The sequence below is a fragment of the Pelodiscus sinensis genome, chromosome 8 (genome assembly GCF_052426305.1).
Source record: "Pelodiscus sinensis isolate ZL-2025 chromosome 8, ASM5242630v1, whole genome shotgun sequence".
Lineage (NCBI taxonomy): Eukaryota > Metazoa > Chordata > Testudines > Trionychidae > Pelodiscus > Pelodiscus sinensis.
This window is the reverse complement of record NC_143059.1, coordinates 62736258-62755875: the sequence shown is the minus strand read 5'-3', so window position 1 is coordinate 62755875 and position 19618 is coordinate 62736258. Positions and strand designations below refer to the sequence as shown.

The window sequence follows — 19618 nt, the reverse complement described above, 5'->3', positions numbered from 1 at the left end:
CACCCATGTCATTTTTAGAGCCGTGCAGCAACAGTCACTGCTCACCTTCCTGCTGGTATGGAAGGTGAGCAGTGGCAGTGGCAGCCGGTGGCCTGGCGGGTCCCTGGCCACAAGCAGCTGCCCTTTGCTCCGCCTGGCGCTGAGGCATGTGAGGTGAGGCTGTTCTGGTCAGGCTGCTCCTTGGAACGGGCCTTGTGAGGCTGCCACTTTACTCCAGCTGGAGCTGGGGCCACCTGTGGTGCTATTTTTAGTACTAAGGTCCCACAGGGACTGGTACCGTGGTACTAAAAACAGCACCATAAGCAGCCTCTGCTCCAGTCCCAGCACATGGTCCTGCCCCAGGAGCAGCTGGGGATGGGCTGTGGGGGCTTCTAGGCCAGGACCATGGTACTCAAAATAGCACCGCGGCCCTGGCTCCAGCTCCCACAAACTGCTTTCCATGTCAAAGGTAGAAAGTTAGGAAATGGAGCACGGGTAGAACTAAGGGGAAGGTGGGCGAGGAGAGGAAGTGGCTTGTGCTGAGGGGAAAGGAGGGGTCTAGGGCAGGAGAAGAAAGGGGCAGGCACCAAGGGGCAGGGTGGAGGAGAAACAAATGCTAAGGGTGCAAGAGGAGACAATGAGGGGAATGGGCAGGAGGGGGAGGGGAGAGAAAGTGTCAGTGGGGGTGCAAGAAGGGACTGGGTGATGCTGGGAGAGGAAAGGGGAGGGACAATGTGGGCAAGAGGGAGGAATAGGAGAGGAGAGGAGTTGGTGCTGGGAAAAGAGAGGTTGAAAGAGGGATGGGCATGCAGAAGGCAGGGGATGGAATAAGTTGTGTGAGGGCACAGAGGGGCATGAGGAGAACTGGGGCAGAGGGTGGTGACCAGGGAGAAAGAGGGGAAAGATGGCAGGGCAATGAAGGAAAGGGGAGGCACCAAGAGGGGGCAATGAGGGAAAGGGGAGGCACCAAGAGGGGGCAGGGGTAAGGGAAGGTGCAGGAGCCAGGGATATTGTGGGGGTGAAGCAGAAGGGCAGACATGTGGAGGGGAGGGACGGGCACCAGAGGAGAGAGGCAAGGCAGGCGGGTAGAGGGAGGTGTTAGGAGAGGGGATGGGAAGGGGTAGCCACAGATTATCAGAGTGGGGCTAGAGGAGGAGTGGGCATAGGGGGAAGAGAAGTGCTGGTGTAGGGTTCAAGAAGGATGGGAAGGGGGACAGGTCCCCAAAGGGCTAAGGGGAGTGAGAAGGGCAGGAGCCAGGACAGTAGAGGAGGCTGAGGGGTAGGGGAAAGCAGTAAGTACCAGGGGAGCAGATGGGGCAAGGGGACGGTGGGAGACATGGCAGAAGGAAAAGGGAGAGGTTTATAAGATATTTATTAAGAACTTGGGTGCCACAATGGCACACATTTGAACAAGCCACATGAACTCAATACTGGTGCACAAGACAAAACTCACTCCGCTCATGGTGGAAAATCTTAGAGGGAACACTGGCCCAGACCCTATCCCTTTGGTTCCTCCTCACCCGTGAAATCTTTTGCCTGCCTCTGCTGCTGCTCATAGCACAAGATGGGATGGTATCATTACTGTAAGCATGCTTCTAGGAGCAGAACTGAAACTGACTATGGTCTTGTTAATTTCAGTCTGTGTCTGCTGATAAAACCATAAGAAGTGGCAGAGGCACCTCTGCTGTCTGCAGACTCAACAAGGCACCACTGCATAAGTTTACTTTCAGCTCATTTTGGAAGATTATTCTCACAACCATAAAGCCTAGAAGATTCATTTCTTTTGTTTTTTAATGAAAGTTTAGACTTGTCAGAAATGGATGGCTCAGGGTCATTCCCCACGTCCACCCGAAAGAGCCAAAATGATGTGGATCAAAGTATTTCTTTTTGATTCACATCTGGATCTCTGCTAATCAGAGTTAAGGCAATAAAAAAAATGCATCTTTTTCAGCTCTCCACATCTATTGGCTATTAGTGACTGCCTTCTGGCTCCACATTCAGCAGACATGCAATAGACAAAGGGGCCAAAATGGTTTTATTCAATTTCTCTTGGTAAGTGGCACAACAAAATGAAAGAATGGAAATATAGTGGAAATAGCATCTTCCAAAACAGCAATAGAGATTATGGAAAATAGCAAATTATTACATTATATTATTGTGCTATCACTGAGAGGCATCAAACAAGGACCATTGGGCCAGGTACTGGAAACGTAACAGAAGACACTTTGTACCCAAAGGAACTTTCCAATTAAGTTTAAGATAAGGTAACAGGTGGATACAACAGATAGGAGAGCACAGAGTAAGAGTGGGACAATTCTCATTAATACATAAAGTATCATGCATAATACACCATCTGGCAAGCCACTGAAATGTAAGAACATTTTCTAAGTCACACCAAGCGCAACCAGTAAATAGACTACTACTTAGGTGTTGTAGATGTTAGTACTTCACTATGGGAACTGACTTCTGATTGAAGTGTCTAATCGTTACCACTATGCCAATAGTTATAATATTTTATTCTCCATGCCATATATTACTATTTCTGAAACTGCTACTCCCATTACATTGGAGATCGTTTCCTTCTTTCATTAGGGCCTGCCTGTGACTACAATAAACTCAATAAAATCACTTTGGTCTTTGCATATTTGATGTGCAATATCACCAAGTCGTCCAACCAACCCCACCCCCCTTCCCCCTGAAAGTTTCTTACTCACTTCTTCTGGATTTTGTTTAGGATTTAGCGAAAAAAGAAATGAAATATGGATGCTTTGTTTAAGTTTCCAAGCTATATTATTGCAATCACAGGAAGAGTGTTTCTTTGACTGAAACAGATGACAACATTAGTTGACCAGCTGCCTGACTGAAAAAGAGCATTACACTATGTCAGAGTGTATGTGTTGGGAGCAACTGCAGACCAGCTGAAGCAGTATTTCCAGTCCCCAGCAAGCAGATTAAGACCAAATCCTGAGAACATTTAAGCACAAGTAATTTGACCCATGAAAGTGTTCATAGATGGATGTGAATAACTTGTCTGCTTGTGCTTTATTGAGCATTACTCTTAGAGCCCCTCCTAGTGGCCAGAGGAAGGGTAGCAGGCATGAAGGGGAAGAGGGACAGACACTGAAACAGGACTGGGAGCCTGGTGCCCCGATCAAGAAGAGGTCTTTTGTAGCTGCCTTAACCACCAGAGCTCATAGAAAGGACAGGGTCTGCTAAGTTGGGACAAAGTAAGTACCTAACTCTGCTGCCCCTAGGCCCTTAAAAGATTCTGGCTCTGAGTTCAGCCAAATGTGAACTCCAGTATCAAAATGTTCTTGATAATCTCTTCCACAAAAATCCTGATATTAAATTACTTCATGTGTGACAGCAGCAGTGGTGCGAGAGTACAGGGCATTATTCCTAGCAGCAAAGCTTTGCTGGTGGATGCTTTTCAGAAAAGCTAATGGGCATTGTGAACTGCCTAAAGTTCAGGCCACAATCAAACATTCCCAGTCAAGCACCTTTTAATAGAAAATGTGTCTGTCAGACTGCATGCTGTGACAGCACAGTTCCCCCTGTGCTCCTTCTAATGGGGTTAATGTCACAGAAAGGGCTCACTCACTTGCAAACAGTGCAGGCAAAGCAGTTCGGATGGTAGGTTTTTCCCAAAGCTGTCACTACTTCTCCTTCCACGAATTCCCCACAGCTATTGCAGCGGGTTCCATACATGCGCTGGTAATCCACAGTGCAGAGGTAGTCCCCATTCTTAATGAAAAAACCACCTTGGGCCAGGTCACAGCCACACACTGGAAAAACAAAACAAGCACAAATCAATTACAAGTCAAATCTGTCTGTCAGGTTGGAAAATAGAGAGCTGTACAAATAGCATCCTGTCCTTCCCCTGTAGTGTTTTAGGAGATCTGGGCATAGTTTCACATGAGATTAAATTGGTAGTTTTGGTCCCTCTAACAGAGGGTCTCCCACCCGGCATATGACATGGTATGCTGGTAAATGACTGGCATTTTCTGGCTACAAGAGGTTGTTCACTGGCTTAGCTGCCTACAGAAGCCTGTACAGCAGCAGCTAGCATGTGTGGCCCTAGCCACTGTCAAGAGCTGGTCAGTAGCATACACATTACCAGAGCTGCAAAGAAAAATAGTTAAGAAAAATAATATTTGAGAGACTAGATCGTGCACTGCTAAATGGGTAGAAGACAATACTGGCTGCAAAGGAATTGGCTTCATATTCATCAATTTAAACACATACCCATACAAAACACTCTGCAAGTGTAGGCCCCGCTGGAAAACTATCATATTTAGTCTGCCTGTCTGATCTGATTTTAAGAAATTATAGATTCTGTACAGAACGTACTGCCAAGGGAACATGTCCTTGAGAGCCACTGACACACACCAGCACCGAGGTATATAGGATTTAGAGTTACCATTTTTATTTATTAAAGATGACAGATCCTTTGAGTGAAACTGCTCCTAGTGGAATTCTAGTGAACGCACACAATATCCTTCCAAACATCTAGAGACTGCCCTATACACAGTTTTAACTGAAATGCCCCTTTTGCTTCCCACTTCAGATGACATGCTTGGGGCAGTGTTTTGGTTTTGTTGTAGCTGCATTAGGAGGCAGTTGCGGAAGGAGAAGACGTTGACCCTCATCGGGTACGTTTAGGGTTAAATTTGTTCCCGGTCATCAGCAATGTATGTCTTTACTGGGAAGTGGCTGCTTTCACAGCTGATCCATGAATGCAGGCCTCACGGGCAGGAGACTGCATGGAAATACAAGGGATGGAAAAAGTTGGATGAATCCTACTACTAGACTGGAGGTCTTTGTCCATGTGCAAGTCCAAGACATCCTGTCAAAGGGGCATCATAAGACACCAAGGCCACCACACTGAGAACAGTAAAACTCTAGAAGAAAAACAGTAAATTTGACCAAGATGTTTGGCCAAGGGTTAAGTGCAATCTGAGTCATGGCACTCTAGGACCTGTGCTTTCCACCTCCAGCAGGGCCACTGCAGACTCCAATAGGCAGCGCAGCTGCAGAGCAGGGACAGTGCGTGGAACAGCATAACCCTATCAAAGGGTGCCACAGTCCCCATTCTGGAAGGTACTTCCCAGCGCTCCTGGGACCTGCTGCTCCTGCAGATTACCCCTACCCCACTGCAAGGTCTGTGGTTTGGACATGGGGCTGGAGCCTGAATTCCTATAACACACCCACCAGTCTCCAATTTCACTGAAATGTCAACATCCAGAACACAACCCCTCATCTGGATTCCTGACACCAATACCGTAAAATCCTGATATTTACTTGGACAGCTAAAGCTGATATCTGATTACATGCCCCAAGAAGGTGGCAGCATAAAGAACATAAAATCCTCCCATCTCTCTCTTTTTAAATGTAGCTCTGAAGCTGCAGTAGAGCGTTAAGTGTCCTGAAGCACAAAGAGAGTCCGGGAAATGGAGAAAGGGAGCAACCACGGTACAGGTTGAACCACTCTAGTCCAGCACCCTCGGGACCAGACCGATGCTGAACCAGAGAATTTGCTGAACCACAGGAGGTCAATATTGTCTAGCAGCATTACCAACACTCCCACTGCTTCCTGGGCTCTCAGAAGACATTTAGGGGTCAATTGGAACTAAATAACAGTACAGAACACTGGGAGCCAGGACTGGTGGCTGTAAACAAACTTGATAGGACACTGGGAAATCTGACCACCCCCATGATAAGTGGATATCCGGCTAACTACAATCATGCAGGACCACAGATGTTGCCGGACCAGAGAGTTCAACCTGTAGGTCAAATTTAGTACCTCTTACCCTTGACAGTGCACCTTTAATCATACTCATCAGTCACATGGTATTCACCATAGGGGTGGGAGTTATGGGTTTCAGTTTCTCAAAGATACAAGGCAGTGACTAGCCCCAACCGAACAGTAAAACCACCTTATAGACCCACAGCCCAAGCTTCCCATCCTCCTCTCATTCACTCGTCCATGGTGGAGTTGGCCTGTACCAACAGAGTTTCGCATCAATGCATGCAGGAGGAAAAGCGACAGCTCTAAAAAACCAGAACAGATTTTACTGTTTAATGGACTAGCGCAGTCTGGCAGCAATGATTTCTTTGTAAGTGCAGGTCCTGTTTAAGAGACTTTCACGGTTTCTGTCGGAAAGAATGACTCTCTTAGAAATACTTAGTCTCTGGTTTAGGTTAAGGCCCTCCCCGCCCCAGCAGGTAAGACTAGGTCACTCTTTGCATACATTTCTTTACACTGCTTAAACACTTAACACTACTTTCCTCTGGGCTTTGAAGCTGTTGGGTGGCTGAGTGCGAACCCTTTGGTACAAGGAGAAGATAGTGATGCGGGTGGAATTCCATCATGTCAGACCCATCAACGTGAAGTGGGAGAGATTAGGTGTTCAGAACCCAGGAAGTTCCAATAGGCTGCATCTCAGTTCGCTCAGCTTACTGGAGAGTTACAGTAAGGTATATGAATAAAGAACAGAACACTACAGTTTGCACTGAACAAGGCAACCATGAAAAGAGTACATCCATGCATGCATACGAAGCTGCTGATTTTGCAACCTGGAAATTGTTCTTATATAAGTCTTTTGTACTGGTTGCATGAGTGTGTCACATCACCACCAGACAGCACTTTGATATGAACCGATGGCTGAACGTGCAGTTCTCTCTGGCCGAGAGTTTGACTGACAATGACGTAATTGTATAGATTTTATTGGTAATAGGATGCAATTCTTCCATCAATTATAGAGAGAAAGAACACAGAGCTCTCTAAAAGATCCAGTGGTAGCTTGAGCATCAACAGCCTCTGGCAGAAGCCCCACTGAATTTTGTTTGTGAATCAACAAGTGCTAATAGTTGAGTGTACTGGTTCTTTCAGTAATATTGCCTATGGGTCTGATTCAAGGTGAGCTTTGTTCTATAGAGGGGAGAACTGGGTCCCAAATCTTTGTTTATTTTAGAATATATTCCCCTTCCCACGCCTCTAATTTTAAAGAGAAGGCAGAGCCTCCAGCTTTGAAAGGAATTGTTACTCACCTTTGCAAGGTGACATCATATGAACCATCTGAAGATTCGTATTGAACAGTAAAAAAGGGATCTGGCATTTTGGTTTCACTTCTACTGCATCATCTTGTACAGCTGAGTCAGTGCAATTCAGTAAGAGAAGCTGCCTTTGGCATTGTCAGAGGACACCACCATAAGCCTTAGTGCTCAAGACAGCCCATCAGATATTTTTCAAAACTGATGAATGTATTTAGATCAATTTGCTGAAGTCATGATTACTAAGTGATAATTATATGAGCAGCTTCCAAGGTGCTTTCCACTTAAAATACCACGGAAAAGAGAGAGAAAAGAACCTAGGAGATCTTGCCATAACCTCCCTTTTAGACCTAGGACAACTCACTTATTCTCTATTTGCCTCCGTCCTTTGTCTGTTACATTAGAGTTGTACTATTTCCTGCATCTGTCTTGAACATTTAGAGCAAACTCTTTGCTCTTACTCCACAGCGTCTGTACCGTACATAACACAACAGAACCAACATGGGCTAATGTAGCAACAACGAACAACTTGCAACAACCTAGATCAAAATGCCAGATAGAAATGGAGCAGTATTTAAGTGAAGGGAACAACACAGCACTGCCAACTCTTGCAGGTTTCACATTTCTGCAGAGCACAGCATCAATATTTCATGTGTAAACAAATTACATTTCACAGAGGCATTCAAACTACACGCAGCCAAAAAGTCAATTGCCAATGACTTATGAGAATTATAGACACATTGGTAAGGCTTTTATTATACTGCAAAAGGCTCTACACCTGGTTTTCAGGTCTGCCTGCCTCTCGTTTCCTCTTCTCTCCTCTTGTTTCAAACATTTTCTTCAAATGAAAAATACAAAATTATTTAAGCTGATGTCTAGAAAATAATGTGGCCTCTGCTCTGCACCTTCACTTGTCTTCTTGCAGGGTGTAAATACTGTGATGGATGCTTAAAACCAGATACTGCTACCATGGTGAGATCAAATGGATCATCAAGGTGTTAGTCACTCACAGCAACAAGTTAACTGTCATTCTGGGTCAGCCCAATGGTCCATTTAGTCCAGTACTAGTCTCCACAATGGCCAACACCAGTGGCTAAGGAAGGAGCAAACCCCTTGTGTAAAACTATTGTGCACTGAGACACGCAGATGAGGAAATCTCTTCCTAATCGCCATTGTTTTGCAATTTGCTTGCTCCTGAAAAATGAGCTTTTACACTTAATTTTTGTTAAAGCTTGATATTGAAAGGTAGTCAACCTGTCACAGGATCTGGCCTAGAAACTGTATGTGTCTTCTGAGATTTCACTTTGCCAAGGGCTGCACTCCCAGCTCTGCCAATGAGTCATTTTTTAGAAAAAAAGTCACTTAATCATGGTTCTGTTTACCTGCTTGCACAATTATTATAATAGGACAGGAATTTTAAAAGCACCTAATAAAATCTAGCACAGGGACTTGTGCTGCTAGGTCACATAGCCACTTTTGAAAATCTTTCCTATGTGTTCATTTTTTTAATTGTATCCTTTGGTATATATGATTGTGACTATTTTCTTCCACTATTTGATCTGAGGAAGTGGGTCTGGCCCACGAAAGCTCATCACCTAATAAACCATCCTGTTAGTCTTTAAGTGCTACATAGTCCTGTATTTTGTTTCAGCTACCCCAGACTAACACGGCTACATTTCTATCACTCTCCTATAATGTGCCATACAGAGGTCTTGGGCAGCTAACTCATTTGTAAAAGAATTCTGAAATCTTTGGATGAAAATTACCACTGCAACTTTTAGCATCTATTCTCTTATGACCAAAAGGATTCATACAGGAATCTCCCAACAGCAACAATGGGATGAATCAAAACTCCTCCTAGAAATCTATATATATTTTTTAAATTGGAAATTGGGGTTCAATAGCTAATCCTCTTTCTGCCCAACCTAGCCTCCTTTCCCCTCAGTCTTCTGTTCTCCATTCAGACACTTTGTTCATGGTCAGCTAGGCCAGTAACATCTGCAACCAGAAAAATGCTGCTGCAGCAGGCTGCTTTCCCGCAGCATGACAGACAGATTGGATTTACAAAAAGGACTGTAGCTGCACTTGATGTACAAACAGGAATGGGACTGAACAGTTTCTTTAAAAAAAAACATGCAGAAGTGATTGTTATTATGTCCATAGACATCTCCTCCGAGCTTAGAATTTTCTGTTGTGCACTTAACACCTGTTATAGGAACACCGCTGGTGGGAGGGGAGAAAAAGGGATTGTTGCTTTCATTTTTATGTTAAAAAAAAAAAAAAAGACCATCTGCTCAGCACTATTCATGTCACCTGCATCAATGTCTGACCAGGCATTTCAACAAGATAAACCTGTGCACAAGGAATCCTGTCGCTGACAGTGCTGAGTTATTGCAACGCAAATATCAGGTCATCAGTGAAAAATGAAGAGCACCAGGATAACGGCAGCTACCAGGGTCTCTCTAGTTTGGGTCCTCCCATCCTGTGCTCTTAGGCAGCACTATGAAAGAATTGATTAGCTGTGACAGTAACGACATACGATCCATGCTTGATATTTTTTAGGCAGGCATCCATCATAAGGAGACAGTGTTAGCGCCAAGAAATAAACCTGCCAAGCAAGTCTATACAGGAACAGGTGACATTTCTTCTAGGATTTTTCCTGCTTGATAAGATGGAAGCAATTCCATTTTACATGGTCAGAACCTTTCTTCTGAAAGAAGCGACATGAGGGTGCATTTCTACCTGGATCTGTATTCACTGAAGAATCAGAACCCACTAGTTTTGCACTCTTTGATATTATCTTTCCCAGCAACTGGAGAAAGTCAGCCTGCTTCAGGGAGGCTGTATCTACATTCCAAGCATGTGATCCTTCTCCCCCATGAAGACTGTCCTGGAACAAAGACATGCACCATCTTTTGCTCTGTTTCTCCCCCCCCCCCCCCTTCTCTCTGTTCATGTACATGGAGCTACTGTAACTCAACGTCAAAACACAAGGCACCCAGCTGAACCTGAGAGATTATTAGCCAAGTTCTATTGGCTCTCAAAGCTGCAGACTCTATGGTGAGTAAGTCTAAACACTCCTACCAAAGGTAGCTGCTTAGGGGCTTAACATCAATTGCTGAGATTCTCCACAGGGGGTTCCGGATAATTTTTAAGCCATTTAGTGGTCAATAGTCATTAGCATGCTTTGATGGAGTTGATGCATGTAAAAAGAGTTCAGACATTTTCAGAAGTAAAATGAATATTACTTTCATGCCCAGTTCTGCTGTTTCTAAACGCGAATTCCCATCAACCGCCATGGGGATACTAGAAAAGCTTAAAAAACAACAAATAGTCTGGCAGCACCTTAGAGACTAACAAAACATGTAAATGGTATCATGAGCTTTCATGAAAGTGCTATTAGCCAGGAGATAAAATGGTGTCCTTGGCCTCTGTCTGGCAGAGGCTGGAGAGGGATGGCAGGAGACAAATCGCTTGATCATTGTCTTCGGTCCACCTCTCTGGGGCACCTGGTGCTGGCCACTGTTGGTAGACAGGATACTGGGCTAGATGGACCTTTGGTCTGACCCAGTACGGCCGTTCTTATGTTCTTATGTTATGTATTGATGGACACAAGGTTAATATTCTTATTCAAGTCTAAAGTTTCTAAATTACAAATGAACAGATTGTTCCCATGTATTCATTTTAAGTTCCTCTTATCAGCACTTTTCTCATCTGCTTTGGAGTTATTTAAGGAATGAGTTTATAGCAAAATAAGAAGCATCTGGAAAGCAGATGAATAGGATCAGTATCAGAAGTCACACGGCAGAAAGTTAATATTAGAATTAAAGATTTATCACTCAATACTAGAAGCCATAATAAGCCCATTGCAAAGACTGAACCAAAGACCTGGAGAACTTCATCTGATCCTTAGCTGTCACTGTAGATTCTCTTCCATCCATGTGTTATGCGAGTTTTTATCCCAACTACTTGATGCTTCTTTTGGCATTCCTTGTATCTCTGGATTCTCCTTTCACTTTCTTTGGTGTAAATCATGAGTAACTCCATTAGTTATGCCTGTGTGAAACTGTAGATAATGACCAGGTAAGGGAAAGACTGTAACCTTAAGTTGGTCCCATCGTCTGTCATTCTATATGTGAATGGGATGTCCTATTTACTATCACTTGTGTACTCAGATATTGCGTATAATCCCTCAGACTCTTGCCTCCCAGACAGCTCTATATTTTATGCTATTTCCTTCCTGATTCTTAGCATCTGTCACTTGCAGCACTGTTCTCTATAAATTTACTCTTTGTTCCGCTGAGCTATCTCCCTGCTTCATGTTTTGTACCTGCTCAGTGAGTCCATTACAATGTGATTCCATTTGTAATATCAATAATGCAATAATTAATAAAAAATGTAGTCAGGCCAGAAACAGATTTATTTTCCAGAACAGCCCAACCAGCTAAGCTCCCCTGACAATCCACATGGCTCCTCTAGTCCTTCCCTCTACAAACACCACCACTCAGGCTACAGAGAACTATAAACCATTAGGCTAGAGTAGGCACTCTTGATGGAGAGGGTCTCTCCATCCCTCTTCCTGCTCCAAGCGGATCAACACTGAGCCCTGACAAAATGCTCAGGTGGGGCTGCAGGGGACCAGATTTGCCCCTAAGAGACTAATTCTCCCCCCCCCCCCATGCATCAGTGCAGCTTCCATATTGGCAACTGCATGACTTTCTGATGATAGATTGTGCTACCTATGTGTGTTGTTTTTCAGACGCTCACCAAAAGGTGTCAAGATGCTAAGATTTCTATGGACACCCACCTTTAACCCACAGACAGGTATAACACAGATTGCTGCAAAGTAAGTTTCCTACATGGCTCGCCCATGTGGCTCAACACTGGACTGCTGAATAATACCTAGGGATGAAAGGATATTTCAGCCTCCATAGACCACACAATCCTTGGTCTTTCTGCAGAGATTGCCTGTGATGGCACTGATTACTGCCAGTTATAAATGTGATCTTTAGGATGCAGATACCCATAAGGAACTAGAGTGAGACCCCCACCCACTTAATGTAAATATCCACTGAACTGACACCACACATGACGACTGAGTTACAGGTAATATCAGAGCCTTAATTCTGTTCAGTCAGCTATATTTCTATTTTCTCCATTATACCGATGAAGAACAGAAGTAATCTTTACAAGTTATATCACATTCCACTGAAGAAACTTTTCTGTCTGGGTCTGATGTTTGTAAGTTTCTTTTTTTCCCCAGCACTCTTAACAACCAATAGCTGCACCAGAAGCACAATGGTAGGAGAACAACAGTCATCTATAACAGAGCAACATGACAGATACCCAGATGAAATATCAATGTTGTGTGCATCATGCTGGAAACGGTTGTAAGAATCATTGAACCATTTAAAATACCTTTCACATTAAGCTAAGCACTAGCTAGAGATCAAAGTCACTTATGGGTCTGGGGGAAATGAACCTCGCACAAAATGCAATCAGTGGAAAAATGTCAAAGGTTGGCCTGGGAGAACTTGGCTGTAATTATCCAGATGAGAAATCTTCCTAGAAAGATTTTAAATAAGGAAACCAAGGATGCTGGCAATAGAGTGAAATGGAATCTACCTCATTCCTCAAATTCGGGCGCGGGGGGGGGGGGAGGAAAGGTACAGAACTCCAACCAGTGGAAAGATCTATTCACAGAGCTCCTTCAGGCATATAAAGAATCAGTACTGTCACATTTGGTCAATGAGCTGGCACATAAAGCACAAAACACAAGAATTGAGAGTGCGGTAGTTAATGACATTTAAAGCAAACATACCAGCGGCATGCCGAGAATGAGCAGTTGTCTTAAAATGTATAATGCTGTCATCACGGTGATGATGTTAGGATTTTCTATAGCACCCACCAGTGTAGTATCTGACAGTACGTCAACACTGCACTGGACGTATCCTGAAATAGCTACCCCTCGTCTATACGAGCTGCCCGTTATTTCAAAATAATGGACACGCTATTTTGCCATCCCAGTAAACCTCACTGCATAAGGGATGACTCAAAATGGCGCATTATTTTGAAATTTGGCACCGTATAGATGCGCCAAATTTCAAAATAAGCTATTTCAAATAGATTTGAAATAAGATATGCAATTTGTATAGTGCAAATTGCATCTCGTATTTCAAGTTTAGGGTACTGTGTAGATGCACCTAAGAGCCAGATTCAGGTAGGAAATCAATGGGAGTTCAGTGCCTAGACTTACATTATGCTGTATTGTTGTTTGCATTACAGCAGTGCTTAGAGGCCATAGTCAAGATTAGGGCCATGCTGTGCTCAGCACTGTAAGGACACACAGTACCAAACAGTCCCTGCCCAAGAGCATCTACTATCCAAAGGAATGTTTTCACAGCAGCATTAGCCTGAATGATCAGCCCATAGGTCCAGCCACCTGGAATGGCTCAGCACAGGTGTCAGCAGTCATTGCGAAGTCCTGAGTTACCTAGTCCTTGCTGGTGAGGCACTCATGTGTGTTGCTAGGACTTCTGGGGGCATATCCCATAGTTACTTCTGCCTCAGCAAGATGAGCTGCTCTACAACCCTCTCCCAATGAATTGTTGGAGAACTGGTCCATCTTCTAGGCACACAGTAAGTATTGTGAAAAAACACTGGAGAATTATCAGCATGTTAGCAATTTAGCCTATGTCCTCACGCCAAATGGGGTAGGCTACTAACTCACTTGAGTCAAAGTTAGGCAGGCGACTCGTCCAGTATCACACGAGACAGTCCTGCTTTTCAAGGATTTGACCCCCAGCCGGTACTCAGACAAAACCAGACATGGCTTTGTCTGGCATCAGATGTGGAATGTCATTTTGGAGTATGTGCCACTCCACCTGCAAGCAGTTTGACCTTGCACGTACCATCCATCCAAGGTCATGCCCACGCCCAGCAGCGTTCCCTGTAAGCTGAGCGCTTGGATGGCTGCCCCGGAAAGATTCAAGTGCTGCACAGCCGATTGGCAGAGCGCCCACAGCTGTCAGCATATATTTCTATTGGTGGTGCACATCTGCACATGCCTCGGTGCACATAATATTTATTCCACCCATTGATGGAAAAAATTAGAGGGAACATTGCCCCCCACTCCAGAAGAATACTCTTTAAAATTGTTCTATTATTCAGCATGGCCTCATACACACCAGGCATCCAAAGCAGGGGTGGGCCAGAGGCAGCTGGTGGGCCAGATCCGGCCCACCAAGCCACCGGATCTGGCCCATGGCTGCCTAGTTGGGACCCTTAAGCACAGTGCAGGTGAAGATACTTTAAATGTGGCAGCTCCATGCTGGGAGTGAGGCTTGTGCTCTGTCCTGCCACCCAGCAAAATCTGTCAGCTCCCATTGGCCAGTTACTGGCCAATAAGATCTGAGAAATTTTGCTGGCAGCAAATGAAGCCTCCTCCCTCCCCCCTGCCCCATCCAGAGCAGAGCCACGCGGAGCAACTTGCAACTACAGCCTTCAGGTTCCCAGGTAAGTGCCTCCCAGCCAGAGGCTGCCTCGGGCACCCCCTTCGCCCCCTTAACTACCTGCCTAGGCCACCACTCAAACTTTCTGTATCCCCTCTCCCCACCTCCTCCAGGTCACAACTCCCTCCCGCAACCCTGCAGGCCAGAATCCTCTCCAGCACCCACAACCCCTCCCTGACCTGGCACGGGGAACGGTGGGGTGTCTAAGGGGTTTTGCTTGTGAGGCTTCTTGCTTGCCAGAATGGCAACTAAAGTGCTCTGTGTAACTGATTTGGTGCCTTATAGGGAATGACCCCAGTTTGGGGCTGTAAGTTGCCCTGGTTCTGAACAATTCATCCTGATTTGGCACTCTCAGCGGTGCCCAGACCGACCAGATATATTACACCCCCATTATTGCCTAATCCAGCCAAGAGGCTTGGGGGCCATAGATGGTTTGCCCAGCCCTGCCCAAAGGCTTCAGGTTGACCACTGTTCCTTCCTAGCCAGAAAGTCAGAACTCCACCTGTTGTGGTCAGCCACAGCACAGAGACTAAGGGCTACTGTTTGTTTGCTCGGCCCTGCCAGGGGTCCAGAACTCACCATACTCCAATTACTTGGTCCAACAGAAAATCCCCACAACTGGATGGCAGAGTGGATGGCCCGGCCCCACAACACGCATAAACGTAAACTAAATGCAAAGCCAGCAGAGATCGGGAATACTGCACAATTACTACTGGTAATGTAAATTCAAACAAGAACCTAACACTGGGACAAATTAATGAGAGACTAAGAAATTAAAATGAAAAATACTAAGATGGATTCCTAGTCACCCCCACAGTGTGTCGTGCTTTTAAAATAAGCTAATATATAAATTCAGCTCCATGATTTGTGCACATATGGAACATAACCAAAATGAGCTTCCTTTTGAGCCTTGTGTCATGGTTTATGTTGGCTCATAACCATCCTATTGATACAATGTGTTTCTATGTGTGCATCCACAGCTATTTCTTATAACGTTAATTAAACTTGCAATAAATCCAGATATAGAAAACTCAGAATGGCAGAATCCCAATTGATGACTAGATACAGGATTTTTACTACCAAGTAAATTTGGGCCATGGAATTAGAGGTGGAAAAGACACCGAGGATTATGTGAGACATCACTGCTGTTCTCTATGTCCTTGTCATCTTCTCACTGGATTTCTGGATAAACTCTTTGGATCTACAAATGAAGACCATGCACTGCTAGAAGTTTAACAGTCTGCTTACCTACTGCTTATATACTTCTTATGCTTATGCTCGAGAGACTGCGCTGCCTTCCTAATCATTTCCTGGTATAAGTCAAGATCCTGATTTACATAGTTTGGTTCCTCTGTAGCTTAGAGATCCACTGTCTCCTGAAAAATAACCTTGCCCACCATGACGTAGCTGCTATTACTTTTCATATACTGGTATCAAACAAGTCGGTTTAGAGCAGGGGCAGATGATCGTTTTGCGGGGTCCCGGGCAGCATAATTCTGCGGGGCCCCCACTTTGCCACGGCGCATGCGCAGCGCCACGGCGCATGTGCGGGGCTTTCTGAAGCGCGGGGCCCAGGGCGGCCGCCCCGTTCGTCCTGCCCTATATCCGCCCCTGGTTTAGAGAATCAAAAAAGTCAGCTTAGCCAGCCAAAGGATCATCATCAAACTGAACTACATAGCAAGAAGAGAAAAGCATTTTGCAAGACAGGAAAAGATGCAGGTACCAAGAGCAAAAAACACCATTCCATTTATTTGTCTGATCTGAGTAAAGGTCTGTAAATCAACAATGTCTAACCCTCTACAAGTCAACTCAAACTCTCTCTCTCTCTCTCTCTCTCTCTCTCTCTCTCTGTGGGTTTTATCCACAAAAGCTCATGACACTATATATTTTGTTAAGTTTCTCAGTTGCCACAGGACTGTTTGTTCTCTCTCTCAGGTTTACTGTCATTTGTCAGCATGTTAACACGCAGGCAGAAAGTTCTTTCAATGACTCAACAGTATATCCCTTCTTAAGGTTATTTTAATTATTCTGGAATCTCCTTTAAAGAAATAGGCCCAACAAATCTCTTACACGTGCACAAAAGCTATGACAATGTCAAGTGAGTTTGAGGTTCATTCTTTTTCAGTCTTTCGCCATGTACCACTTCCAGTCAAGCATCATAAATCACAACCCGGGAAGAGCCCCCGCAGGACCAGGATCTGATGCACCTGAATACAAAATTCTGTCTACTCAAAAAATTCAATCCAAATGGGGCACATGACTGGCTTTGTAGATATATTTAGTCCGGAGGTCCTCAAATTTGACTGAGGAAGACACTGGTCGCTATGGCTTTCTATGTCCCCAAACAATGGGCCCCAGCAACAAGCACCAGTAAACTGTCTTCTTGGCCTTCCGTTTTCAAATGGATCCAGTAACTTAGTAAAATCTAACATGGCATCTGTCAACATCTGTGATCATCATCCAACTAGTGCAATTAATTCCATTTCCCATCAAAAGCTCAGCTGACGAGAGAAACCCTAGGTCTACTGAAACTAAGCTACATGTCAACGGATGGGGATTTAAAGCTACTGATGCCAAAGCACACTACAAGAATTCCCTTGTCAGCATGATAATGAAGTCCATCGTTTTGTTCCTGTCAGCATCAAACGGGGGCATCAAGTTAACAATTAGGTGTTTTCTTCAATATCCAATTGACACTGTCGCCTGCCAAAAAAATAAGTAAAATAGAAAATGATTGTTTAAATGAGCAGCAAAGTAGAAACCTGTCACAGGAGACAAACACATTTCACATTTGTTACCACAGATCTAGTGTCCCATGGTAATGTTTAATGGTAGTTCTGGAGCCTAAAGGAGCATGTGTTTGAAGAAGTGAGGCCAGATTCACACCTGCTGACCCAAACAACACCTCTGTGGCCTGCTGAGCCAACTGGGTAGGGAGGGAGTGCTGCTGGAGAGAGCAGATGGCATTTCCAATGTTATACACTTCAGGAGGTATGAATGAAAGACAATGCTTTTTATTTCCACTGGCAGCTCCAGGTGAGTCCCACCACCGGATACTACTTAGATTTGCTAAATCAGCGTCAATCCCTTTCCACTTGAAAACCTGCTGCAAGCAGCGATCCCCTCCTCGTTCCAGCACCACACAAAGCTGGCAGCCTGGTGATCACTTTGCATCAACCCAGCCTGCTCGTGGCAGACTGTCTAGCAAAAGGCAAAAATCTAAAAGTGAGAGTAAGAAGAACAACCCCAAACATGGCTGATATATGAAAAGATCATCATCAAAAGATCATCATCAACTTACTACTCCACAGACAACTTGTCAACAGTTCAGTCACATTAAAATATATATTAGAGATCTGCTTCGCATCACAAAAAAGAGTCTTTTTGCCCTCAGCCTTCAATTAGCTTCCTAACAATTTCAGGATGCAATTTCTGTCCTGGGTTTTCTGAACTCTGTGCAGATCTTATCTGCATGACTTCATAACAGCCTTCCAGAGCACGAGGATGCTAGGTGAGTTACTAGTACCCTCCGACAGCACGTCTACACCACAAGAGCATGTCAACCTCACTCATGTCAGCATCAGCACCATGTTATTAAATCACATGTGCGCATGTATCTGTACGCGCACGTACACTTGGTTCTTTGTAAAGGCAGGGCATGTCCTCACCAAGAGCACTTGTACTGTCAACGTGGGGCATCGTAGGATGGTTCCCGAAAGCCAATAACAGTCAATTTAAGCACTGCAGTGTCTACACTGCCATGCTATTGACATAATTACATCAACCATGATTCTACGCTCCTCAGGGAGGTGGCTCATAGACTCATAGACTTTAAGGTCAGAAGGGACCATTATGATCATCTAGTCTGACCCCCTGCACAGTGCAGGCCACAGAATCTCAACCACCCCTCTTAGAATAATCCTCTCACCTATATCAAAGATATTGAAGCATTCAAATACTTTGAAGGACCCAACATGCAGAGAGTCCTTCAGCTGTAATCTGTGCCCAATGCTACAGAGGAAGGAGAAAAACCTCCAGGGCCTCTGCCAATCTACCCTGGAGGAAAATTCCTTCCCGACCCCAAATATGGCGATCAGCTAAACCCTGAGCATGTGGGCGAGACTCACCAGCCAGACACCCAGAAAGTTCCCTATAGCAACTCCTATCATCCCTCCATTGATCTATTTCCAACTGATAATGAATGGTCAATTAGTTACCAAGATCATGTTATTTCATCCAACCATCCCCTTATAGAATCATAGAACTGGAAGAGACCCCAGAAGGTCGTCAAGTCCAGCCCCCTGCTCTAGGCAGGACCAATCCCATCTAAATCAACCCGGCCAGGGCTTTGTCAAGCCGAGACTTAAACACCTCTAGGGATGGAGACTCCACTACTTCCCTAGGTAACCCATTCCAATGCTTCACTACCCTTCTAGTAAAATAGTTTTTCCTAATATCCAATCTGGACCTCTCCCACCACAACTTGAGACCATTGCTCCTTGTTCTTCCATCTGTCACTACTGAGAACAGCCTCTCTCCATCCTCTTTGGAACCTCCCTTCAGGAAGTTGAAGGCTGCTATCAAATCCCCCCTCACTCTTCGCTTCTGCAGACTAAACAGACCCAAGTCCCTCAGCCTCTCCTCGTAGGTCATATGCTCCAGCCCCCTAATCATTTTGGTTGCCCTCCGCTGGACCCTCTCCAATGCTTCCGCATCCTTTTTGTAGTGGGGGGCCCAGAACTGGACACAATACTCCAGATGTGGCCTCACCAAAGCCGAATAAAGGGGAATAATGACATCTCTGGATCTGCTGGCAATGCTCCTCTTAATGCATCCTAATATGCCATTAGCCTTCTTGGCTACAAGGGCACACTGTTGACTCATATCTAGCTTCTCATCCACTGTAACTCCCAGGTCCTTTTCTGCAGAACTACAACTTAACTGGTTGGTCCCCAGCCTGTAACTATGCTTGGGATTCTTCCGTCCCAAGTGCAGGACTCTACACTTGTCTTTGTTGAATCTCATGAGATTTCTAGTGGCCCAATCCTCCAATTTGTCTAAGTCACTCTGGATCC

The 19618-nt window shown here is 44.9% G+C and overlaps 1 protein-coding gene across 12 annotated transcripts in view; it reads right to left on the bottom strand.

The window, feature by feature from the left end:
* Nucleotides 1–19618, bottom strand: part of ABLIM1 (actin binding LIM protein 1) — a 324103-nt gene that overhangs the window by 141974 nt on the left and 162511 nt on the right. For all 12 annotated transcript variants that reach the window (XR_012905702.2, XR_012905697.2, XR_012905707.2 and 9 more), the window contains exon 3: nucleotides 3581–3764. Coding sequence is in view for 1 of the 12 variants with exons in the window: in XM_089780202.1 (XP_089636328.1) it covers nucleotides 3581–3764 (184 nt within the window). In the remaining 11 variants the exon portion in view is untranslated. The remainder of the gene's footprint in view (nucleotides 1–3580; nucleotides 3765–19618) is intronic.